The sequence below is a fragment of the Scyliorhinus canicula genome, chromosome 5 (genome assembly GCF_902713615.1).
Source record: "Scyliorhinus canicula chromosome 5, sScyCan1.1, whole genome shotgun sequence".
NCBI lineage: Eukaryota > Metazoa > Chordata > Chondrichthyes > Carcharhiniformes > Scyliorhinidae > Scyliorhinus > Scyliorhinus canicula.
In genome coordinates this window covers 218,147,019-218,173,408 of record NC_052150.1, presented here as the reverse complement: position 1 = coordinate 218,173,408, position 26,390 = coordinate 218,147,019, and the positions used below count along the sequence as shown (strand labels likewise).

At 49.8% G+C, this 26,390-nt stretch overlaps 1 protein-coding gene across 2 annotated transcripts in view; it reads right to left on the bottom strand.

Moving 5' to 3' along the window:
* Nucleotides 1-26,390, bottom strand: part of hhatlb (hedgehog acyltransferase like, b) — a 113,326-nt gene that overhangs the window by 30,617 nt on the left and 56,319 nt on the right. For both annotated transcript variants that reach the window (XM_038798521.1, XM_038798520.1), the window contains exons 3-7: nt 26,196-26,263; nt 19,466-19,579; nt 11,373-11,567; nt 3,239-3,448; nt 2,393-2,564 (exon numbers count right to left, since the gene is read on the bottom strand). In XM_038798521.1, coding sequence (XP_038654449.1) covers nt 2,393-2,564; nt 3,239-3,448; nt 11,373-11,567; nt 19,466-19,579; nt 26,196-26,263 — 759 coding nt within the window. The remainder of the gene's footprint in view (nt 1-2,392; nt 2,565-3,238; nt 3,449-11,372; nt 11,568-19,465; nt 19,580-26,195; nt 26,264-26,390) is intronic.

The following is a 26,390-nucleotide window of genomic DNA, read 5'->3' as shown; positions in this document are numbered from 1 at the left end:
GGGTGGGCTGAGGGGGGCTGAGCGGGAGCAGAGAGGGAGCAGAGAGGGAGCAGAGCGGGGGCAGAGTGGGGGCAGAGCGGGAGCTGAGCGGGGGCTGAGCGGGAGCTGAGCGGGAGCAGAGGGTGGGCTGAGCGGGGGCTGAGCGGGAGCAGAGAGGGAGCTGAGAGGGAGCAGAGCGGGGGCAGAGCGGGGGCAGAGCGGGAGCTGAGCGGGAGCTGAGCGGGGGCTGAGCGGGGGCTGAGCGGGAGCTGACTGGGAGCAGAGGGTGGGCTGAGCGGGGGCTGAGCGGGAGCAGAGAGGGAGCAGAGAGGGAGCAGAGCGGAGCAGAGTGGGGCTGAGCGGGAGCTGAGCGGGAGCTGAGCGGGGGCAGAGAGGGAGCTGAGAGGGAGCTGAGGGAGCAGAGCGGGAGCTGAGTGGGAGCAGAGCGGGAGCTGAGCGGGAGCAGAGAGGGAGCTGAGTGGGTGCAGAGACGGAGCTGAGCGGGAGCAGAGCGGGGGCTGAGCGGGAGCTGAGCGGGAGCAGAGCGGGGGCTGAGCGGGAGCAGAGAGGAAGCAGAGAGGGAGCAGAGCGGGGGCTGAGGGAGCTGAGCGGGAGCAGAGCGGGGGCTGAGCGGGAGCAGAGAGGGAGCAGAGAGGGAGCTGAGCGGGAGCTGAGCGGGAGCAGAGCGGGGGCTGAGCGGGAGCAGAGAGGGAGCAGAGCGGGGGCTGAGCGGGAGCAGAGAGGGAGCTGAGTGGGTGCAGAGACGGAGCTGAGCGGGAGCAGAGCGGGGGGGCGGGAGCGGAGCTGGGGAGAGAGGGGGGCTGATGAGGGAGGGCGCGAGAGGGAGCAGGAGGGAGCAGAGCGGGGCTGAGGGGAGCTGAGGGGAGCAGAGCGGGGGCTGAGCGGGAGCTGAGCGGGAGCAGAGGGGGGCTGAGCGGGAGCGAGAGGAGCAGAGCGGGAGCGAGAGTGGGTGTAGAGGGAGCTGAGAGGGAGCTGAGAGGGAACTGAGCGGGGGCTGAGCGGGAGCAGAGCGGGGGCTGAGTGTTCGGCTGAGAAGAGGGAGAGGGAGTGAGCGCAGAGCGCGGGGGCAGGAGCTGAGCGGGAGCAGAGCGGGAGCTGAGCGGGGGCTGAGAGGGAGCTGAGAGGGAACAGAGCGAGAGATGAGAGGGAGCAGAGCGGGAGATGAGAGGGAGCAGAGCGGGAGCTGAGCGGGAGCTGAGCGGGAGCAGAGCGGGAGCTGAGCGGGGGCAGAGCGGGAGCTGAGCGGGGGCTGAGAGGGAGCTGAGAGGGAGCTGAGAGGGAGCAGAGCGGGGGCTGAGCGGGGGCTGAGCGGGTACTGAGCGGGTACTGAGCGGGGGCTGAGTGGGAGCTGAGAGGGAACAGAGCGAGAGATGAGAGGGAGCAGAGCGGGAGATGAGAGGGAGCAGAGCGGGAGCTGAGAGGGAGCAGAGCGGGAGCTGAGGACATTATGGAAGGATGTGGAGTGAGACCAAAGCAACAAAAGACCATGCAGCAATTTGCAATAGAAGGGGGGGGGGTGTTCAGATCCATGTGGTTGAGTGTGGGGGGGTGGGGGGGGTGTTCAGATCCATGTGGTTGAGTGTGGGGGGGTTCAGATCCATGTGGTTGAGTGTGGGGGGGTGGGGGGTGTTCAGATCCATGTGGTTGAGTGTGGGGGGGGGGGGGGGGGGTGTTCAGATCCATGTGGTTGAGTGTGGGGGGGGGGGGGTGTTCAGAGATCCATGTGGTTGAGTGTGGGGGGGGGTTCAGATCCATGTGGTTGAGTGTGGGGGGGGTGGGGGGTGTTCAGATCCATGTGGTTGAGTGTGGGGGGGGTGGTTCAGATCCATGTGGTTGAGTGTGGGGGGGTTCAGATCCATGTGGTTGAGTGTGGGGGGTGGGGGGGTTGTTCAGATCCATGTGGTTGAGTGTGGGGGGGTGGTGGGTGAGTGTGGGGGGGGGGTGTTCAGATCAATGTGGTTGAGTGTGGGGTGGGGGTGTCAGATCCATGTGGTTGAGTGGGAGGAGGGGTGTCAGATCCATGTGGTTCAGTGTAGGGTGGGTGGGGGGGTGTTCAGATCCATGTGGTTGAGTGTGGGGAGGGTGTTCAGATCCATGTGGTTGAGTGTGGGGGAGGGGTGTTCAGATCCATGTGGTTGAGTGTGGGCGGAGGGGTGTTCAGATCCATGTGGTTGAGTGTGGGGGGGGTGTTCAGATCCATGTGGTTGAGTGTGGGGGGGGGGGTGTTCAGATCCATGTGGTTGAGTGTGGGGGAGGGGGGGGGGGGGGGGGGGGACAGAGAGTCAGGGATAATGGTGGAGCAGGTGGAGGTTTCGGTGTGGAGCTCCAAGGGGGGTTGGGGTTTTCGGAGACTAAAGCGATGGAGAAATGGATGGTCAATCTGGTGACTTACCCAATGCCCAGTCGGAAAGAATTGCGGCCAGCTCCAGGTCTGAAGGGATGGTCAGAATGTAGAGGTAATGGAAGAAGACATCAACGAAGATTATTACAGCTAGGTGCACTAAAGCATATTTCCTGATGTTCCACATCTCGTTCTCTTTCCGAACGAACTTTGGTTGGTTTACCTGTGGGATACGAGGGCTCAGAGTAAGTGAGTCTTGGGGAACAGGAAAAGCTCATTAGGAAGTCGACCAACTCAACCCCAGTAGATAAATCTCAACCCGCATCACTGTTGCCTCCAATTCCTGTGCACGAGCTTTCCATTGCACTGTGTGGCTCCCTTAACATTCCCTTAAAGTGACGGCTGCTTGCGCATGGCCGATGTTTTCTCTCACATGACACATTCTTGATCGCAACGCAGGCGTGAACCTGTGTGGCTTACAGGGAATGTTGTTCAAGGCCCATCAGTGACCTGCGCACGCAAGTTAGAGTGACACTCCGATGCAGTAGTGAGGGAGTGCTGTGTGGCCAGAAATGCCTCCTTTCAGAGGAGAGATTAAACAGGCCTTCCTTCTCAGGTCAGTGAAACAGATCCCATGGCACTGTTTCGAGAATCAGCAGGTAAGCTCTCCCCCCGCGTCATGGCCAATAGTTATACTGTTAACAACACCGCAAAACTCCCCCCAATTATTACCTCATGGCTGCTTGCCACCAGCAGGGAGGATGTAAATCCCGCCCTAAATTTCTAAAGTCCTTCACTGGTTACAAAGCAGTGTGGGATATCCCAAGGTTAGAAAAGACGCCGTATAAAAATGTCTGACTTTCCTTAGGCCCCACTGTGCTCTGTTCCGAAGCGTACCTGAGCGTAAAACTGATCAAAAGTCATAACAGGTCCAAAAAAGAAAAAAGGGAGGTAGAAGTTGTATATCAGTAGATCCAGGATCGAGTAGTTTCCGTCTTTCCTCTCAGCGTTCTCCAAGGCGAAACTCATACATCGCATGATGGTGAAGCCGCTTCCTCCATAAAACAGGACATCTTCGAGCTGGAAGGTGCCCGTCACAAACCCAGTCTAGGAGCAGATAAGAGTTCACACAGGTCAAGTTCAGCTGTCAAACTGGAGCATAAAAACATAGAAAACAGGAGCAGGAAGAGGCCATTCGGCCCTCCGAGCCTGCTCCACCATTGATTATGATCATGGTTGATCATCCAACTCAATAGCCTAATCCCACTTTCTCCCCATAACCTTTGATCCTCTCGCCCCTAGTGCTATATCTAACTGCTCCTTGAAAACATATAGGGTCGGATTCTCCGCACCCCAACGCCAAAATCGCGTCCGGCGGAGAATCCAGTTTCACACGTGGAATCGGGACCGGCGCCAGTTCGATTCTCCTGCCCCCTGGAAAGCGCTTTACTCGAGGAGTACGCCACGCTGTGTATCCACCACCTGCGGCCATTGCCTGAGGCCCTCCCCGCTATTCTCCGTCCCCGCTATTCTCCGTCCCGCTATTCTCCGTCCCCGCTATTCTCCGTCCCCGCTATTCTCCGTCCCCGGCCGGCTGAAGTCCCGACGGGGTATTTCTAATGTGGTCCCAGCCGTTCAGGAAACACGCGGGGTGGCTGTGGACTCTGTCGTGGTCGTGGGCAGGCCGATCGGAGTGCAGGGGGGGCCTCATACGGGACTGGGCCTTTATTGTGCGGGCTGTCTGGGTCGGGTGCGCGGCCGATCGGGGGCACTATTTCCGCGGTCCAGGTCCGCGGTCTGAGTCCGCCATGGAGCACGGTTTGGCCATTGGAGGCCGCAGCCCTGTGCATGTGCGGCCTCTGACCCGGAAGTGCGGGGGGGGGGGGGGGGGGGGGGGAGTTATCTGTAGCTGGAGCTGTGAGCTCCACGACAGCTCCCTGCTAGCCCCCTGCAGTACTGTGAATGTGTGGCCTTTGACCCGGAAGTGTGGTGGGGGGGCGTATCTGCAGCTGGAGCTGGGAGCTCCACGACAGCTCCCTGCTAGCCCCCTGCAGTACTGTGAATGTGTGGCCTTTGACCCGGAAGTGTGGTGGGGGGCGTATCTGCAGCTGGAGCTGGGAGCTCCACGACAGCTCCCTGCTAGCCCCCTGCAGTACTGTGAATGTGTGGCCTTTGACATCAGTTTTTCTGGCGTAAAAGATCACAGTTTTAACGATAGCGTGGAGACATAGTCCCTGAAACAGAGAATCCAGCCCATAATGTTCTGGTCTCAACTAATTCCTGTGGTAACAAATTCCACAGACCGACCACTCTCTGCGTGAAGGAATTTCTCCTCATCTCTGTCCGAAATGGTCTACCCCGTATCCACAGACTGTGACCCCTGGTTCTGGACACCCCCCCACCATCGGGAACATCCTTCCTGCATCTGCCTTGTCCAGTCCTGTTAGAATTTTATAGGTTTCTATGAGATCCCCGCCTTATTCTTCTGAACTCCAGCGAATACAATCCTAACCAATTCAATCTCTCCTCAGACGTCATACCTACCAACCCAGGAATCAGTCTGGTGAACCTTCACTGCTCTCCCTCCATAGCTGGAACATCCTTCCTCAGATAAGGAGACCAAAACTGTACACAATACTCCAGGTGTGGCCTCACCAAGGACGTGTATAACTGCAGCAAGACATCCCTGCTCCTGTACTCGAATCCTCTCACAATGAAGACCAGCATACCATTATCTTCTTTACCTCCTGCTGCATCTGCATGCTTACCTTCAGTGACTGGTGTGCGAGGACTCCCAGATCTCGTTGCACATTCCCGTCTCCTAATTTAGGGCCGTTCAGATAATAGTCTGTGTGGTAGTCGGTATTAGAGGTATTACGGTACCTCTGAATATGCTGTAAGACCATTGGCGTGGGAGGGACCTGAGACTGCTGTTTCATTGGTGAAGCCTGCCTGCTGGTTCCGCCCAGTAAGGCGGAGTATAAGAGTCTGTGTCTCCCCAGCAGCTGCATTCTGTACCTGCGCTGCTGGGGGGGGGAACATCTAGTGCAATAAAGCCTTCCATTGTCTCCAATCTCGCTTCTGGAGTTATTGATCGTGCATCAGTCTGCCTTCTTGTTTTTGCGACCAAAGTGGATAACCTCACATTTCTCCAAATTATACTGCATCTGCCATTCATTTTCCCACCCGCTCAACTTGTCCAAATCACACTGCAGGATCTCTGCATCCTCCTCACAGCTCACCCTCCCACCCAACGTGGTGCCATCTGCAAATTTGATAATTTTATATTTTGTTCCCTCATCTAAATCATTAATATATATTGTGAATAGCTGGGGTCCCAGCATCGATCCCTGCGGTACCCCACTAGTTACTGCCTGGCAATTTATTGCTATTCTTTGTTTCCTGTCTGTCAACCTGTTTTCTATCCATCTCAATACACTACCCCCTAATCCGATTCACTTTACACGCTAATCTTTTATGCGGGACTTTATTGAAAGGCTTCTGAAAGTCCAAATAAACCACATCCACTTGGTCCCACTCATCAACTCTACTAATTACATCCTTGAAGAATTCCAGTTTCCAGCTTGCTGAGCATGATTTCCCCTTCAGCACGCCATGCTGAACCGAGCTGGGACCAGTGTTCTGGCGAAAAGAGTAAATAGGGTGGTCAATAGGACTTTAAACTAGAGATTGGGGGGGAAGGGAAAGTCAGGGAACCAAGAGGTGAAGGAATCAGTGGGAAGCGTAGCTGTTTAGGATTACAAAAAATCACGAAAAGACAGAGCTCAGGAGAGGTTACGATAGTCCCCAACTCACAAAATATGACACAGTGTATGGAAAGGCTCAGTAAACCAAGGTCCACCACACTAAGAAAACAAAAAGGGACAGTCAATAGGGAATTAAAGGTGCTATATTTAAATGCCCGCAGTGTACGGAACAAGGTAGATGAGCTTGTGGCCCAGATTGTGACTGGCAGGTATGATGTGGTAGGCATCACAGAAACATGGTTGCAGGGGGTTCAGGACTGGCAGTTAAACATCCAGGGATTTACAACCTATCGAAAAGACAGAGAGGTGGGTAGAGGGGGCGGGGTTGCCTTGTTAATTAGAAATGAAATTAAATCAATAGCACTAAACGACATAGGGTCAGACGATGTGGAGTCTGTGTGGGTAGAGTTGAGGAACCACAAAGGCAAAAAAACCATAATGGGAGTTATGTACAGGCCTCCTGACAGTGGTTCAGGACCAGGGGCACAAAATGCACCACGAAATAGAAAGGGCATGTCAGAAAGGCAAGGTCACAGTGATCATGGGGGACTTCAATATGCAGGTGGACTGGGTAAATAATGTTGCCAGTGGACCCAAAGAAAGGGAATTCATTGAATGTTTACAGGATGGCTTTTTGGAACAGCTTGTGATGGAGCCCACGAGGGAACAGGCTATTCTGGACTTAGTGTTATGTAATGAGCCAGAATTGATAAAAGACCTTAAAGTAAGGGAACACTTAGGAAGCAGTGATCATAATATGGTAGAATTCAGTCTGCAATTTGAAAGAAAGAAGGTAGAATCAGATGTAAAGGTTTTACAGTTAAATAAAGGTAATTACAGGCGCATGAGGGAGGAACTGACGAAAATCGACTGGAAGCAGAGCCTAGTGGGAAAGACAGTAGAACAGCAATGGCAGGAGTTTCTGGGAGTAATTGAGGACACAGTGCAGAGGTTCATCCCAAAGAAAGAAAGGTTATCAGAGGGAGGATTAGGCAGCCATGGCTGACAAAGGAAGTCAGGGAATGCATCAAGGCAAAAGAGAGAGCCTATAATGTGGCAAAGAGTAGTGGGAAGTCAGAAGATTGGGAAGGCTACAAAAACAACAGAGGATAACAAAGAGAGAAATAAGGAAGGAGAGGATCAAATATGAAGGTAGGCTAGCCAGTAACATTAGGAATGATAGTAAAAGTTTCTTTAAATACATTAAAAACAAACGGGAGGCAAAAGTAGACATTGGGCCGCTCCAAAATGACGCTGGTAATCTAGTGATGGGAGACAAGGAAATAGCTGAGGAACTTAATAAGTACTTTGCGTCAGTCTTCACAGTAGAAGACATGAGTAATATCCCAACAATTCAGGAAAGTCAGGGGGCAGAGTTGAATATGGTTGCCATCACAAAGGAGAAGGTGCTAGAGAAATTAAAAGGTCTGAAAATTGATAAATCTCCGGGCCCAGATGGGCTACATCCTAGAGTTCTAAAGGAGATAGCTGAAGAAATAGTGGAGGCGTTAGTTATGATCTTTCAAAAGTCACTGGAATCAGGGAAAGTCCCAGAGGATTGGAAAATCGCTGTTGTAACCCCCCTGTTCAAGAAGGGAACAAGAAAAAAGATGGAAAATTATAGGCCAATTAGCCTAACCTCGGTTGTTGGCAAAATTCTAGAATCCATCGTTAAGGATGAGATTTCTAAATTCTTGGAAGTGCAGGGTCGGATTAGGACAAGTCAGCATGGATTTAGTAAGGGGAGGTCGTGCCTGACAAACCTGTTAGAGTTCTTTGAAGAGATAACAAATAGGTTAGACCAAGGAGAGCCAATGGATGTTATCTATCTTGACTTCCAAAAGGCCTTTGACAAGGTGCCTCACGGGAGACTGCTGAGTAAAATAAGGGCCCATGGTATTCGAGGCAAGGTACTAACATGGATTGACGATTGGCTGTCAGACAGAAGGCAGAGAGTTGGGATAAAAGGTTCTTTTTCGGAATGGCAACCGGTGACAAGTGGTGTCCCGCAGGGTTCAGTGTTGGGGCCACAGCTGTTCTCTTTATATATTAACGATCTAGATGACGGGACTGGGGGCATTCTGGCCAAGTTTGCCGATGATACAAAGATAGGTGGAGGGGCAGGTAGTATTGAGGAGGTGGGGAGGCTGCAGAAAGATTTAGACAGTTTAGGAGAATGGTCCAAGAAGTGGCTGATGAAATTCAACGTGGGCAAGTGCGAGGTCTTGCACTTTGGAAAAAAGAATAGAGGCATGGACTATTTTCTAAACGGTGACAAAATTCATAATGCTAAAGTGCAAAGGGACTTGGGAGTCCTAGTCCAGGATTCTCTAAAGGTAAACTTGCAGGTTGAGTCCGTAATTAAGAAAGCAAATGTAATGTTGTCATTTATCTCAAGAGGCTTGGAATATAAAAGCAGGGATGTACTTCTGAGGCTTTATAAAGCACTAGTTAGGCCCCATTTAGAATACTGTGAGCAATTTTGGGCCCCATACCTCAGGAAGGACATACTGGCACTGGAGCGGGTCCAGCGGAGATTCACACGGATGATCCAGGAATGGTAGGCCTAACATACGATGAACGTCTGAGGATCGTGGGATTATATTCATTGGAGTTTAGGAGGTTGAGGGGAGATCTAATAGAAACGTACAAGATAATGAATGGCTTGGATAGGATGGACGTAGGGAAGTTGTTTCCATTAGCAGGGGAGACTAGGACGCGGGGGCACAGCCTTAGAATAAAAGGGAGTCACTTTAGAACAGAGATGAGGAGAAATTTCTTCAGCCAGAGAGTGGTAGGTCTGTGGAATTCATTGCCACAGAGGGCGGTGGAGGCCGGGACATTGAGTGTCTTTAAGACAGAAATTGATAAATTCTTGATTTCTCGAGGAATTAAGGGCTATGGGGAGAGAGCGGGTAAATGGAGTTGAAATCAACCATGATTGAATGGTGGAGTGGACTCGATGGGCCGAATGGCCTTACTTCCACTCCTATGTCTTATGGTCTTATGCTGACTCTGACTGATCCTGCCACTGTTTTCTAAATGCTCTGCTATAAAATCTTTGATAATGGATTCTAGAATGTTCCCCTCTACCGTCATCAGGCTTACTGGTCTAGAATTCCCTGTTTTCTCTCTACCTCCCTTTTTAAATAGTGGAGTGACGTGAGCTACCCTCCAATCTGCTGGAACTGTCCCAGAGTCTATAGAATCCCGGAAGATGACCACCAATGCATCCACTATTTCCAGAGCCACCTCCTTCACTACCCTGGGATGTAGATTATCAGACCCTGGGATTTATCCTTGCATCTTCCTTGGATCAAATACTATCTAATTACCCTTGTACGCCACGGATTGGCCACCTTTCCTCGTTTTAATTTTGTGCCAGGCAAGAATAAATAATTGTTGCAGTTCCCCCATGCGCTCCTTGAATGTTTGAACGTGTTAGGACCGCTTCCACAGGAAAGGGGCGAACAAATCTTCTTGACAGGGTGGACGTGGAGAGGATGTTTCCTCTTGTGGGAGAATCTAGAACTCGGGGGGGGGTCACTGTTTAAAAATGACGGGTCGCCCGTTTGACATGGAGAGGAGCTGAAATGTCTTCACCCAGAGAGTTGGGTCTCTCTGGAACTCTCTTCCTGAAAAGGTGATGGAGGCAGAGATTTGGAATATATTTTAGGCAAAGGTGGCTAACTCAGGAAATATATGCGGACATTGGAGGCAGTCCAGAGAAGGTTCACTAGGTTGACCCCGGGTATGGAGGGATTTTCTTATGAGGAGAGGTTGAGTAGGTTGGGCCTGTGCTCATTGGGAGTTTAGAAGAATGAGAGGCGACCTTATTGAGACATATCGGATTCTCAGGGGGTTTGACAGGGTGGATGCTGAGAAGGATGTTTCCCCTTGTGGGAGAGTCTAGGGCCAGAGGGCACAATCTCAGAGTGAGGGGTCGCCCATTTCAGACAGAGATGAGGAGGAATTTCTTGTCTCAGAGGGGAGTGAATCTGTGGAATTCTTTACCGCAGAGAGCTGTAGAGGCTGGGTCATTACGTGCGTTCAAGGCTGAGATAGACAGATTTTTAATCAGTGAGGGAATCAAGAGTTATGGGGAAAAGGCGGGAAAGTGGATTTGAGGATTATCATCAGATCAGTCAAGATTCATTGAATGGCGGAGCAGACTCGATGGGCTGAATGGCCTCCCTTCTACTCCCATGTCTTGTGGTCTTATGGATAGATTCTTGGTTCGCAAAAGAATGATGTATTAGCGGGTTGCAGATCTCAGGTTATCAGATCAGCCGTAATCTTATTCGATGGCGGAGGAGGTTCGAGGGGCTGAATGGCCTCCTCCTGCTCCTTGTTCATATGTTCAGTTGGCAGCTCTAGCCAGACCCAGCCCATTGGCCTGTGGCAGCCCTCATCATAACCAGAGTCAAAATGGACTCTATTCCCACTGCTCCTTTTGTTTTGGGATCATTCAGTCAGGAAGAAACCTATTCCGCCTATTCCGATTGCGGCAGGTGAGCTTGTTGGAAGATAGGCAGCGAGGCAGCTGGTCTGACCACATAAATCAGAAGAGCTTCGTCTTAATAATCCCGCTGCACTAATTCTCACCATCGCAGAAACAATCGGGAACTGGCGTTTGTGCAATCTGAGGAACGCCGGAGGGCAAACAAACTAATCCCTGCGGCAACAGATTCCACAGGCTCACCACTCTCTGCGTGAAGGAATTTCTCTTCATTTTTGTGGGACACTGCATCATCAGACATTATAAGGAGGACAATTGGCATAACAGCAATGCTGTTGGAGAAGTAATCCAAATCCCAGGACTAATGCTCCCCGGATGGGAGTTCGAATCCCGCAGAAGTAGCTGGGGTAATTTAAATTCAATTACAAAATCAGGAATACAACACTGATTGTGAAACTACCTAGATTGCTGTAAAAATCCATCCGGTTCACCAATAAATGAATAAAAACCACGACAGAACTTGTAAAACAGAAATCTGCAACCGTTTAAAAAAATAGCGGCCGCACTGCGCATGAAGAACACTGGTCTAGAGTCACATGTAGGCCAGATGGGGTAAGGACGGCAGATTTCCTTCCCTAAAGGATTTAGTGATGGGTTTTTACGACAATCGGCAGGATCCACGGTGGGATTTGAACCCAGGTCCCCAGTGCACTACCCTGGGTCGCTGCGTTACTTGTCGAGTGACAACACAGCTATGCCACTGCCTCCCCTGGTCTATTCCTGCTCCTGTTTCTCATGTCCTTACCTGCCAAGAGCTCACAGGCTCTATTTTGAATGTTGCTAAGTTGCAGAGTCCGGCCACAAAACACAGCCACTTCTTTTTAGCCAGGGCAACGCTGTAGAGTAGAATGCAGTGGGCCAGGATTAAGACGAGGTACGAGGTGCCCATTGTAGCCAGGACTGCAAGTATCCCGTAAGTCATAAAATATAAGGATCTGTGCTGTGAAAGAGAGGACATCGGTAATATAGTAAATATTCACAAAATTCTTTCAAAAACACGCATTATCCATTGAATTACAACCACACGTAAGGAATGAACATATTATGGACTCCGGAGACTCTTGGGTCAAGATCCCTGTGTGCGAGGTTCAGACACTGTGCCCACAGAACGTGAAGAATCAACACTGAGTGCAAAGCTCAATCCTACATGGGACTGGAGAGGGAGGATTCACACCTCACAGGGGGCTGCATTAACTGGGTCGTAATCTGGGCAAAGGTACCCTAGGCTCAATGGCCTCCTTCTGTGCTCTATCGTTCTACGAAGTGACTCAAATTTTTCTATCCTTTCCTTTTATAATTCCCACTCCGGTGCTTCCCCCCCCCCCCAACCATTGGCAACCTTGTCATCGTCTAACAACTTTCATTTAACCTATCAAATTACCCTCTGACGACACAACATCTGGGAGAATACACCGTTTATAAAAGCTTTTAAATCTCAGATCTTTCTCTACAATAATGCAGTGGGAAAATGGTAAACAAAATTCTTGAAATTCTTGACCTTGGATTCATGGCTTTGGGAGACTGGAGGCAACGTCAAAATTAAGTTGCCCCAATTTGTGGGAAATTTGCAGCCATTCAGATCAAGGTCAACGTGACACAAAATGGCCACCTCTGTTGCATGATTTGGGGGCGTGCCCTGGTCTCTGCTTCTCCATCCTGCCAGTGCGGTCTGGACACAGCAGGTGCCGCCACAACGTGGTTTGCCAGTCACATGATACAAGCAACCCGCTTGTTTATAAAAGCAGGGGTGCCTCTTGAAGGAAAGGCGGAGGGGAAAAAAAGCCGCAGTGGAAATCCAGAACGGTCACAGTGCAGAGGAAGTGGTTCAGCCCATTTGGCTCTCCAAACGAACAGTCCACCAGGTACCAATCCCCCGCCTTCCCTCTGTGAACCCTTCTTTTTCAGATAACAGTCTAATTGCCTTTTGAATGCCTTGATTAAACCAACGTCCTGGTTGGGGACCTGCCCATTCCGCCACAAGACCCTCTACTCTTTCCGATGCCATCACATTTTTTTAAAGCACGCCACCCGAAATTGGACACAATTCCCCAGCTGAGGTTCAACTAGTGTCTTGTACAAGCTGGCATAACCTCCTTGTCCTTGCACTCCATGCCCCTATTGATGAAGCCTAGATGCCGTATGCTTTGTTAACTGCTCTCTCAAAATGCCCTGCCACCTTCAATGGCTCATGGAGCACAGAAGGATCCAGATTGATGGATGTAGCGCTGGCAGCAATAAGTGGTGCAGGTGAGCAAGAGGAGAGGCACCATGATCTTACGGGAGGGGGGCGCGCTGGGTGACCCCTCATGCATCACTCTGAGAATGGGAGCAGGAGGCAGGAAGGTCACTCCGAGTTAATAAAATAAAATGCTGTGGATACTGGATGCCGACCAGGTCATCAGGTGACGACGCGGTCACGTGGGGCGCCTCAGGGTGTGGACCTTGGCAGGAATGCCCAGGACCTCAGACAGAGGAATAATAATAATCTTTATTGTCATAAATAGGCTTACATGAACACTGCAATGAGGTTACTGTGAAAAGCCCCATGTCTAGGCAGCATGGTGGCGGAGTGCTTAGCACTGCTGCCTCACGGCGCTGAGGACCAAATCATCTGCCATTTCTGCTGCTAACCTCGCAGTTTTAACCCTGTGCTCTTCCACATGAGTTCTCACTACATCACAAATTGAAATTTTAATCTCCTCCAAAAGTATAATTTCTCTGAGAGCTTCATACGTTTGGTCTATTTTCAAAGGCCTTATCCACCTATCAAAATTATTCTGTTTGATCCTTTCGAACTCCAGGTATGCTTGACCAGGCTCTTTCCTTAAATTTCTAAACCTTTGTCTGTAGGCTTCAGGCACTAGTTCATATGCACCTATGATGGATTTTTTTCACCTCCTCATATGTCCCAGATACCTCCTCTGATAATGATGCAAACACTTCACTAGCCCTACCTACCAGCTTTGTTTGAATCAGCAATACCCACATATCCGGTGGCCATTTCATTTGTTTAGCCACCTTCTCAAATGAAATGAAAAAAGCTTCTACCTCCTTCTCATCAAACCGTGGCAATGCTTGGACATATTTAAATAGATCCCCCACCAAGCCTTTGACTATGACACTCTTTCTCTTTATCCTCATCACTATCCTCCAACTTTACGTTTCCATTTACATCCGCCAATTTTAACTGATTGCCATGTTTCATGGCCATTTTCTGAAGTTCAAACTCTCTCTCTTTTTCTCTTTCCTTGATCTGTACCTCCCTTTCTCTTTCATTTTGTTCTGTTAGGGTTATTCTTTCTTTGTTTCTTTCTTCTCTCTCCTTTTCTTTGTCCCTCATTGCATATTCAAGCTGCTTTAATCCTTTCTCATGATCCAGTTGTTTAATATGTAACTGAATTTTTGCCAGTGCTAATGAGTCAGACTGTACCTCATGCAATTTTAAATGCTCAGTAGCGCCGTAAGTACCTCTTCATTTCGCATGCTGTCAGATAACGTTAACTGCAATGTTTTCGGCAAATGTAAAAGCCTTTTTTTAGTTTCTGTTCGTAAGGTACTGCGTGTGACCTTATCCATCCCCAAAAACATCCGAGCTTCTGAAAGAGCCATTGTCCACAATACACTCCCTACTTAAACTGATATACCCCACCTGAAAAGCAACCACAAATATGCTCACCCCTCACTGTCTTTAAGTTCACAAAGCCACCCAATAGATACTTTTACCCCTCACGAGCCCCCAGTTTAGTACGGGCCAGGGTTTCGAGAACCCCAAAGTATATCATGGAGTTCACCTGACCCATAACTTTGAATAGAGTTTGGTTATGGGGAGCACAAGGGCCCACTCTACAGGTGCGATGCAATAGAGAACTAAGGGCATTTTTAAACAAAAACAATGTTTATTCTATGAATCCAGTTTACATTTTTAAACACACCAACTATCAACTCAAATACTGTCCCCAAAGAATACAGTACTCTATAAGTCACCCTTAATCTTTCCTTGTATCATCCATCAAACAAATACACTCTTCAACACCGACATCAGGTTTAAATTCTCTACTGAGAGCAGTTATCACTTTAAATTAGCAAGTGATTTGAAGACATTTCTTTCAGGCAGAAAGAAATAGGAATTACACCTGGTTTTGCTGGATGCAGCTCCCAATCTGCAAAACTAAACTAAACACACCCTGCAGCTGCGAGCTCAAAGCGAAGGTAAAACAGACAGACAGCCCAGCTCCACGCACACTCGGACATCTCTGCAGCTGTTTGATAAACACCCATTTCTTAAAGGTACCCCCACTCCAGCTATTTGATCAACACCCATTTCTTAAAGGTACATCCACTGCAGCTATTTGATAAACACCCATTTCTTAAAGGTACTCTCACATGACACTTGTGGGAGGAAATTGGAGCACCCAGAGGAAATCCACGCAGACACAGGAAGAAAGTGCAGACTCCACACAGACAGTGACCCAAGCGGGAGTCGAACCTGGGTGTAGGTGTGTTAATAAGAGTCTGTACGTCTAGTTAATAAATCTCCCGTTTGTTGAAGGTCCCTCGTGCAGTCATTGATTTAATGGACCAGAGCAGAGCTACATGGTATCACGCTGGTCAGCGTGGAACAGGGATTTTGTTGTATTCGATGAGAGCGTGGCGGACAATTGGAACAGATTGCAACAGGACTGGATCATCCGCTATGGCACAGCGCCGCCTGCACAAACCGGAAAGCTACAAGCCGACACTCTGCTGAACTTCACTGGCCCTGCAGCGGTCGCCAAGTTGAGATTCTTTCAATTCAATTTGGAAGAACATGAAGCGGACCCTGCAATTATCCCACAGAACGGAGAAGAAATATGCTGCCCACTTACAAACATAATTTTAGTCTGCCGCATATTCCATTCTGCAAGTCAGAAACCGTTTGAATCGATCCAGTCCACGTGGACACGCTGACAGCCTGGATAGAAAAATGTGCATTTGCAGCGTTTCCGGAGGAATTTGCTGGAGATGGGTTGGTAGGGGGCATTCCGAAAACTGCGACTGAAAAGAAGGACCTGACTTCACAGTCAGCCTGCTTTAGAAATATGCATTTTAACCTCGCAGTCTGAGTGCAGATAAGTTGCCCGCTTAAGGGTATTAATTTTTATCTAGCTGCTTCGCTATATTTTATAAGAATATGCACCTGGAAAAGCATGATGGATATTTAGCCATATTTACTTTATTCTGTATAAACTTTTTGGCAGGTCGCATAATGTAAACAATGTGCATCTGGGCAGTATGGTGGAGCAGTGGTTAGCACTGCTGCCTCACGGCGCCGAGGTCCCAGGTTCGCTCCCGGCTCTGGGTCACTGTCCGTGTGGAGTTTGCACATTCTCCCCGTGTTTGCGTGGGTTTCGCCGCCACAACCCAAAGATGCCGGGTGTGGTGATATGCATCACTGTAAATACACAAGGGGTTAATGTAAATACATGTAGATTAGCTAGACACTAGAGGGAGCACCAGAGACATCACACACACACACTCAACCAATAGATCAGTTAGATAGGACACGACCAACGGGCATTCACGATACACACAGAGGAGACACCACCACAGGGGGGCATTACACCAACCCATATATAAAGGACACAGCACACATGATCTTCCTCTTTCCAGTGGGGACAGTCAGTGAGTACAGACACAGGGTTGATTCAACATCACACCCACCACGTGGATTGTAGCAGACTGGTACGTCAGTCTGAGTAGCTATAGAAGGATTAACAGTAGTGGCGAACCCGAGTAGGAGAATTGTAAATAGTTTAATAAACGTGTTGAAGTTATCTCCACGTCTGAACCTTCCTTTGTCAGAGTGAACATCAAGGAAGCAGCTTGTGCTACGCTAAGAGAATAACAAGACACCGGGTAGGTGGATTGGCCACACTAAAATTGTCCCATGATTGGAAAAAAAATGAATTGGCTACTCTAAATTTATTTTAAAAAACAATGTGCAGCTGCGCAGCCTTTTTGCTGACAGTATGTTTTCAATTTTGTTTAGACAAGAGTCAGAGAATATCCCACGGTCTGTTTTTAAAACATGGCTGCGGCAGCTTATTTTCTGTCTCTTATCTAAGACGTGCTTTTGTCCTCGAGGTTGTTTACTTCATGGAATAAACATGTCTTTTTACTACTGTAATACAGGGGATTCTGGAATGGCCATCTCAGCCCCTCCACGATTCGTAGGCAAAATAAATGACCTTTCGCAAAACTCGAAGTATCTGGCTTGTTATTTCCAAGACCCTTTCCAAGGCCATCTCATCTTTCCTTGGATGGGGTCTGACCAGAGCCTTACACAGCCTCAGAAATACATCCCTGCTCTTGTATTCTAGCCCTCTCGACATAAATGCTAACATTGCATTTGCCTTCCCTACTGCCAACTGAACCTGCACATTAGCCTTAAGAGAATCGTGAACAAGGGCTCCCCAATCCCTTTGCGCTTCAGATTTCCGAAGCCTTTTCCCATTTACAAAATAGTCTATGTCTCTATACCTCCTACCAAAAAGTGTACAACCTCACACTTTTCCACATTGTATTTCATCTGCCACTTCATTGCCCACTCTCCTAGCTTGTCCAAATCCTTCTGCAACCCCCTTCCTTCCTCAATAAGGGGCTGTTTAGCACAGGGCTAAATCGCTGACTTTGACAGCAGGCCAGCAGCATGGGTCAATTCCCGTACTAGCCTCCCCGAACAGGCGCCGGAATGTGGTGACTAAGGGCTTTTCACAGTAACTTCAGTTGAAACCTACTTCTGACAATTAGCGATTTTCATTTTTTCATTTCATTTTCAATACTACCTGTCCCTCTACGGATCTTTTCATCAAATGAAAATTTTGCAACAGTGCCTTCAGTTCCTCCTTCCAGATCATTAATGTATATTGTGAAAAGTTGTGGTCCCAGCACAGAGCCCTGAGTCACACCACTAGTCACCGGCTGCCATCCTGAAAAAGACCCCTTTATCCTCACTCTCTGCCCTCTGCCAGTTAGCCAATCCTCTATCCATGCCAGGATCTTACCCTTAACACCATAGGCTTTTAACACCATGGGCTCTTAACTTATATAGTAGCCTCCTGTATAACACCAAGTCAATGGCCTTCTGGAAATCTAAATAAATCACGTCCATTCCTTTGCCTAACTTTCTTGTTACCTCCACAAAGAACAGATTTGTCAGACGTGACCTCCCCTTGACAAAGCCGTGCTGACTCAGTCCTATTTTATCATGCACTTCCGAGTATTCCGCAATCTCATCTTTAATATTCAACTTACCAATGACCAAGTCAGGCTAACCAGCCTATAATTTCCCGTCTTCTGCCTCCCTCTGTTCTTAAACTAGTGTTACTTTAGCCATTCCTCAAGTGCTCTGGGACCCTCCCTGCCTCCAGATATTCCTGAAAGATCATCACCAATGCTCCCACAATCTCCTCAGCTATCTCCTCCAGAACCCTGGGGTGTATTCCACCCTGTCTGGGTAATTTATCCACCTTCAGACCTTTCAGTTTCCCCAGCACCTTCTCCTTAGTGATGGCCACTGCACTCACCTCTGCCCCCGGATTCTCCTGGAACTCTGGAATCCCACTGGTGTCTTCCACCGTGAAGACTGATGCAAAGTAACTATTCAGTTTGTCTGCCATTTCTTTGTTTCTTATTACTTCTCCAGCGACATTTTCCAGTGGTCCAATGTCTATTTTTGCCTCTCTCTTACCTTTTATATATTGAAAAAAAACTCTTTCTATCTTGTTTTATATTACTAGCTAGCTTACACTCATATTACATCTTCTCCCACCTCCCCAATATTGCTTTTTCAGTTGTCCTCTGCTCGTTTTTAAAGGCCTCCCAATCCTCTGGCTTCCCACTAATCCTCGCCACAATGGATGCTTTTCCTTTTGCTTTTATCATAGAATTTGCAGTGCAGAAGGAGGCCATTCGGCCCATCGAGTCTGCACCGGCTCTTGGAAAGAGCACCCTACCCAAGGTCAACACCTCCACCCTATCCCCAGTAACCCCACCCAACACTAAGGGCAATTGTGGACACTAAGGGCAATTTAGCATAGACAATCCACCTAACCTGCACATCTTTGGACTGTGGGAGGAAACCGGAGCACCCGGAGGAAACCCACGCACACACGGGGAGGATGTGCAGACTCCGCACAGACAGTGACCCAAGCCGGGAATCGAACCTGGGACCCTGGAGCTGTGAAGCGATTGTGCTATCTACAATGCTACCGTGCTGCCCTGACCTCCCTTGTCGCCATGGTTGCCTCGGTCCTCCAGTACTGTGGGTGGCGCTGCACCTCAGGGACTGCAGCTCTTCACAAAGGCAGCTCACTGGCGCCTTCTCGAGGGCAATTAGGGATGGGCAATAAGTGTCGACCCACATCCCGTGAACAAATAACAAGAAAGTCCAGGTAAGCTCCAGAACAGACCCAGAAATCCTGCCTCCTCAGTATTACCCACTGTGGTGAATCACAATCCTAGTAATTCACACTGTGTTATATTGTGTGTGTTGTGTCTCTGTAAGCTCGGTATATGAGCAGTTGCGCGGCTCTGCCCATAGGGGGAGATCAGGAGTTTGTACTGGGCTCCACCCTTGGCTCCGCCCATGGCTCCACCCATGGCTCCTCCCACTAACTGGAAGTATAAAGATCCGCAGTTGTGAGGCTGCTGCCAGTCCATCTCGTCGCAGGCAGGCTCAGTTGTAAGACTATTAAAACCACTGTTCACTTCCAACCACGTGTCTTGTGAATTGATGGTCAGATCACCCACCTTCCAAAAAAAACAAATAGAAATTATTCAAACAGAATGGGTACCCACCTGAGGTACCGCCATGGAAACAGCTTTGCCGAATAGAACGTGACCAAATAAGGCAAAAAGAATGTAGTTTCGGAACTTGGTGAACCACATAACCCATTCAAAATCAGCAACGTCCTGGAAAGCAAAACACACGGAGATCAATAACCCGCTCAGCGTTCACTGTGCCAGCCATAGATTATCATAGAATTTACAGTGCAGAAGGAGGCCACTCGGCCCATTGAGTCTGCACCGGTTTTTGGAAAGAGCACCCTACCCAAGGTCAACACCTCCACCCTATCCCCATAACCCAGTAACCCCACCCAACACTAAGGGCAATTTTGGACACTAAGGGCAATTTAGCATGGCCAATCCACCTAACCTGCACATCTTTGGACTGTGGGAGGAAACCGGAGCACCCGGAGGAAACCCACGCACACACGGGGAGGATGTGCAGACTCCTCACAGACAGTGACCCAAGCCGGGAATCGAACCTGGGACCCTGGAGCTGTGAAGCAATTGTGCTATCCACAATGCTACCGTGCTGCCCATGGTTCAGTGAGCAGCATTCAGAGTTAGGAGGGTCCAAGTCTTACTTACGTCGATAAAGGCCATTCAGCCCAATGGCCGGTACTATTTCTTTCACTCTCAAGTACTTAGCTAGCTTCCCCATTAATACCTCCATGCTTTGCGCCTTAACTATACTCCTTGTGGTAGCAAGCTCCATATTCTCATCACTCTCGGGGTCGGGTGACCAGATGGCTCTTCGCTGATGCCAGGACACCTGATAAAATGACCCGTGCTCAAGCAAGTTCCACAATAATCGATCAGAACTGTCCCGTATAACGTTCAAATCATAAGACCAGAAGATATAGGAGCAGAATTAGGCCACTCGGCCCATCGAGTCTGCTCCATTCAATCATGGCTGATATTTTTCTCATCCTCATTTTCCTGCCTGCTCCCCATAACCCCTGGTCCCCTTATTAATCATGAATCTATCTATCTCTGTCTTAAAGACACTCAGGGTCAAGTTCGCAGAACCCCTGTTATAATAAGGTATTGCATTATTATAACATTGATACCTATGAAATACAGCTATATTACTAATCTCTGGTAGTGTCAGTACCGCCCTGCAAACTATTCTGTTTCTTTTAGACAGTACTTGATGTTTCCTGAGATTTGTTTGAGGCTCTGTTTGTTCAGCTGTTTGCTGTAGAATGCAGTACATTCCAAGGCAACTGGGTCTTCATCGTACACACTCTGAGGCTGATTATTTTTCAAACTGTTTCCATTCCTGAACAGACAGGTTCAACAGGAGGGAAGGTAAAAACCCGGGTTTATCAAAGGCAGTGGATGTCAGGAGGCAGAAAGTACGGGACAATTTGCTACTTTTTAAAGAGGATGTCAGAACACCTGAAATAGGGCCTCACAATACGGGACAGTCCATTGATAAATAGGGTCTCTGACCACCCTGTCACTGACCACCCTGTCAATCACCGACCATCCTATCACCGACCACCCTATCACTGACCACCCTATCACTGACCATCCTATCACTGACCACCCTATCACTGACCATCCTGTCACTGACCACCCTGTCACTGACCACCCTATCACTGACCACCCTATCTCTGACCATCCTATCACTGACCACCCTGTCACTGACCATCCTATCACTGACCACCCTATCACTGACCACCCTATCACTGACCACCCTATCACTGACCACCCTATCACTGACCACCCTGTCACTGACCACCCTGTCACTGACCACCCTATCACTGATGTGGAGATGCCGGCGTTGGACTGGGGTGAGCACAGTAAGAAGTCTTACAACACCAGGTTAAAGTCCAACAGGTTTGTTTCAAACACGAGCTTTCGGAGCACTGCTCCTCCCTCAGGTGACTGAAGAATCCACATCATGGCTGACCATCCTGTCACTGACCACCCTATCACTGAAACTCCCTATCACTGACCACCCTATCACTGACCACCCTGTCACTGACCACCCTATCACTGACCACCCTGTCACTGACCACCCTATCACTGACCACCCTATCACTCAGCACCCCATCACTGACCACCCTGTCACTGACCACCCTATCACTGACCACCCTATCACTGACCACCCTATCACTGACCACCCTATCACTGACCATCCTGTCACTGACCACCCTGTCACTGACCATCCTGTCACTGACCACCCTATCACTGACCACCCTGTCACTGACCACCCTATCACTGACCACCCTATCACTGACCACCCTATCACTGACCATCCTGTCACTGACCACCCTGTCACTGACCATCCTGTCACTGACCACCCTGTCACTGACCACCCTATCACTGACCACCCTATCACTGACCACCCTATCACTGACCATCCTGTCACTGACCACCCTGTCACTGACCATCCTGTCACTGACCACCCTATCACTGACCATCCTGTCACTGACCACCCTGTCACTGACCATCCTATCACTGACCACCCTATCACTGACCACCCTGTCACTGACCACCCTGTCAGTGACCACCCTGTCACTGACCACCCTGTCACTGACCACCCTATCACCGACCACCCTGTCACTGACCACCCTATCACTGACCATCCTATCACTCAGCACCCCGTCACTGACCACCCTATCACTCAGCACCCTGTCACTGACCATCCTATCACTGACCACCCTATCACTGACCACCCTATCACTGACCACCCTGTCACTGACCACCCTGTCACTGACCATCCTGTCACTGACCACCCTATCACTGACCATCCTATCACTGACCACCCTGTCACTGACCACCCTGTCACTGACCATCCTATCACTGACCACCCTGTCACTGACCACCCTGTCACTGACCATCCTATCACTGACCACCCTGTCACTGACCACCCTATCACTGACCACCCTGTCACTGACCACCCTGTCACTGACCACCCTGTCACTGACCACCCTATCACTGACCACCCTATCACTGACCACCCTGTCACTGACCACCCTGTCACTGACCATCCTATCACTGACCACCCTATCACTGACCACCCTATCACTGACCACCCTGTCACTGACCACCCTGTCACTGACCACCCTGTCACTGACCATCCTGTCACTGACCATCCTGTCACTGACCACCCTGTCACTGACCACCCTATCACTGACCATCCTGTCACTGACCACCCTGTCACTGACCACCCTATCACTGACCACCCTGTCACTGACCATCCTGTCACTGACCATCCTGTCACTGACCATCCTATCACTGACCACCCTATCACTGACCATCCTATCACTGACCATCCTGTCACTGACCACCCTGTCACTGACCATCCTATCACTCAGCACCCTGTCACTGACCATCCTATCACTGACCACCCTATCACTGACCATCCTATCACTGACCATCCTGTCACTGACCACCCTATCACTGACCACCCTATCACTCAGCACCCTGTCACTGACCACCCTATCACTGACCATCCTGTCACTGACCACCCTATCACTGACCATCCTGTCACTGACCACCCTGTCACTGACCATCCTATCACTCACCACCCTGTCACTGACCACCCTGTCACTGACCACCCTATCACTGACCACCCTATCACTCACCACCCTGTCACTGACCATCCTGTCTCTGACCACCCTATCACTGACCACCCTATCACTGACCACCCTATCACTGACCACCCTGTCACTGACCATCCTATCACTCACCACCCTGTCACTGACCACCCTATCACTGACCACCCTATCACTGACCACCCTATCACTCACCACCCTGTCACTGACCACCCTGTCACTGACCATCCTATCACTCACCACCCTGTCACTGACCACCCTGTCACTGACCATCCTATCACTCACCACCCTGTCACTGACCACCCTGTCACTGACCATCCTATCACTGACCACCCTGTCACTGACCACCCTATCACTGACCACCCTGTCACTGACCATCCTGTCACTCACCACCCTGTCACTGACCACCCTGTCACTGACCATCCTATCACTCACCACCCTGTCACTGACCATCCTGTCACTGACCACCCTGTCACTGACCACCCTGTCACTGACCATCCCTGTCACTGACCATCCTGTCTCTGACCATCCTATCACTGACCACCCTGTCACTGACCACCCTATCACTGACCACCCTATCACTGACCACCCTGTCACTGACCACCCTATCACTGACCACCCTGTCACTGACCACCCTATCACTGACCACCCTGTCACTGACCACCCTATCACTGACCACCCTGTCACTGACCACCCTGTCACTGACCACCCTGTCACTGACCACCCTGTCACTGACCACCCTGTCACTGACCACCCTGTCACTGACCATCCTGTCACTGACCATCCTGTCACTGACCACCCTGTCACTGACCACCCTGTCACTGACCATCCTGTCACTGACCACCCTATCACTGACCACCCTGTCACTGACCATCCTATCACTGACCATCCTGTCACCGACCACCCTATCACTGACCACCCTGTCACTGACCACCCTGTCACTGACCATCCTGTCACTGACCACCCTGTCACTGACCACCCTGTCACTGACCACCCTGTCACTGACCACCCTGTCACTGACCATCCTATCACCGACCACCCTGTCACCGACCACCCTGTCACCGACCATCCTATCACCGACCATCCTATCACCGACCATCCTATCACCGACCATCCTGTCACTGACCACCCTGTCACTGACCACCCTATCACTGACCACCCTGTCACTGACCACCCTATCACTGACCACCCTGTCACTGACCATCCTGTCACTGACCACCCTGTCACTGACCACCCTATCACTGACCACCCTGTCACTGACCATCCTATCACTGACCATCCTGTCTCTGACCATCCTATCACTGACCACCCTATCACTGACCACCCTATCACTGACCACCCTATCACTGACCACCCTATCACTGACCATCCTATCACTGACCACCCTATCACCGACCACCCTGTCACCGACCACCCTGTCACCGACCACCCTGTCACTGACCACCCTATCACTGACCATCCTATCACTGACCACCCTATCACTGACCACCCTGTCACTGACCACCCTATCACTGACCATCCTATCACTGACCACCCTATCACTGACCACCCTATCACTGACCATCCTGTCACTGACCATCCTATCACTGACCACCCTATCACTGACCATCCTATCACTGACCACCCTATCACTGACCACCCTATCACTGACCACCCTGTCACTGACCACCCTGTCACTGACCACCCTGTCACTGGCCACCCTGTCACTGACCACCCTGTCACTGGCAAAACAGTTCCTCGTAAACTTTCTCGTGGATTGTTTCTGTGACTATCTTAAATTTATGGTTCCTAATTTCCTAATTTTGCTCCTTACCCCAAAACCTCCCCCACTTCCTGCCCCTCCCCCTAAACCCTCCCCCACTTCCTACCCCCCTCTGCAATTTACTGCCCTTCTCCCTCATACTCCTCCTGTTGGAGTTACGCAGAATGAGAGGTGATTTCACCAAAATATTTAACATAACCCAGCACAAGCTGTGGACTGAACTGGAGACGTTCCTACTTCGTACTATCACTGGATGATGATTGAAGATGCACAACAGTTACCGAGTTGGGAAAAAAGACTTCAGCAATTTGTTCTGTGTCGCCATCTGCTGGCGAGGGCCTGTAGCTGCTCTGTGACCGTTGACGCAGCAGAGAAGATAAAGCAATGAATGGGACAGAAGAGATTAACACAGAAGAGTGGGATGTAAAAAAATAAATCATGCCTTGGGTTCAGGACTGGCCCTGAATCAGACTGTTTAACCTTCCATTCGCTGTAACTGTTATTAGAAATGAAGTAGGATGATGAGGCGGAAGGGAGAATGCGAGAGAGAATGTGCAGAGTGAAGTTTAAAGGGGAGAATTAGCAGCTGTACACGACAGGATGTTGAGGAAAACAATGGGAATGCTGTGTCAGCAGAGCTCACATCCTGGAGCACAGCCAAGTACCTCGTCCTAAAAACGCCACACTGTACACTGTTACTTCTTGTGTTGCTTTGATTTGATTTGATTTATTGTCACATGTACCAAAGTACAGTGAAAAGTATTTTCATGCAGCTGAGGAACGTACACAGTCCGTATTTCCAGGTACTTCCAGCACATTACTGGAAGCTGGGCGTCAACGTTAAACTGAGGCGTGTTTTAGCCAAATGTGCAATTCTACAAAATCCAACTGCGGAGTGGGAGATAGGAGCAAGAGTGGCCATTCGGCCATTCAAGCCTTCCCCACCATTCAGACAGATCATCTAGCTCGATACCATTTTCCCACACTACTCCCATATCCAAACAGATGTAAGAGGAATGTAATTGGCTATTTTCCAGATACACTTTTCAATTTTACGGAATGAGTTTATCATTACTGGATTCTCCAGGCCCTCGCTCCTTCCCAATTTCTCATCCCCATGACCCTCCGAGATCTCTACACGCTCCAGTGATTCCGGCCTCCTGAGCCTCCTTGATTTGAATCACTACACTGATGGCGATCGCGCCTTTAGCTGCTGGCCCTCAGCTCTGGAATGGCTTCCCGACAGGTCTCTCTGACTGGCCACCTCTATCGCCCATCAAGCCCCTTTCTCAGGTCAACGGCCAGTCACCCACTTTACAATTCGAGCCTGGTGCGTATGACCCAGTCAACTCGACACTCGGGATCAGTGACGCAGGGTCAAGAAATCCCTTTACTCCTTTCAGGGACTTACCATTTTGCGGCCGATATATGACCATCCTCGTTTGACACTGGGCTCAAAGCTCTGCCGGCTCATGTTCTCTGTGGGCAACAATAATAAATTCAAGGTAGCAACCGAATACAGACTGCAATGCAAACCTTTCTCTAAAGGATTGGCGTTACCCAGAAAAAGCATCTTGGTTCTGTCCATTCTATAGCCAACCCAGGC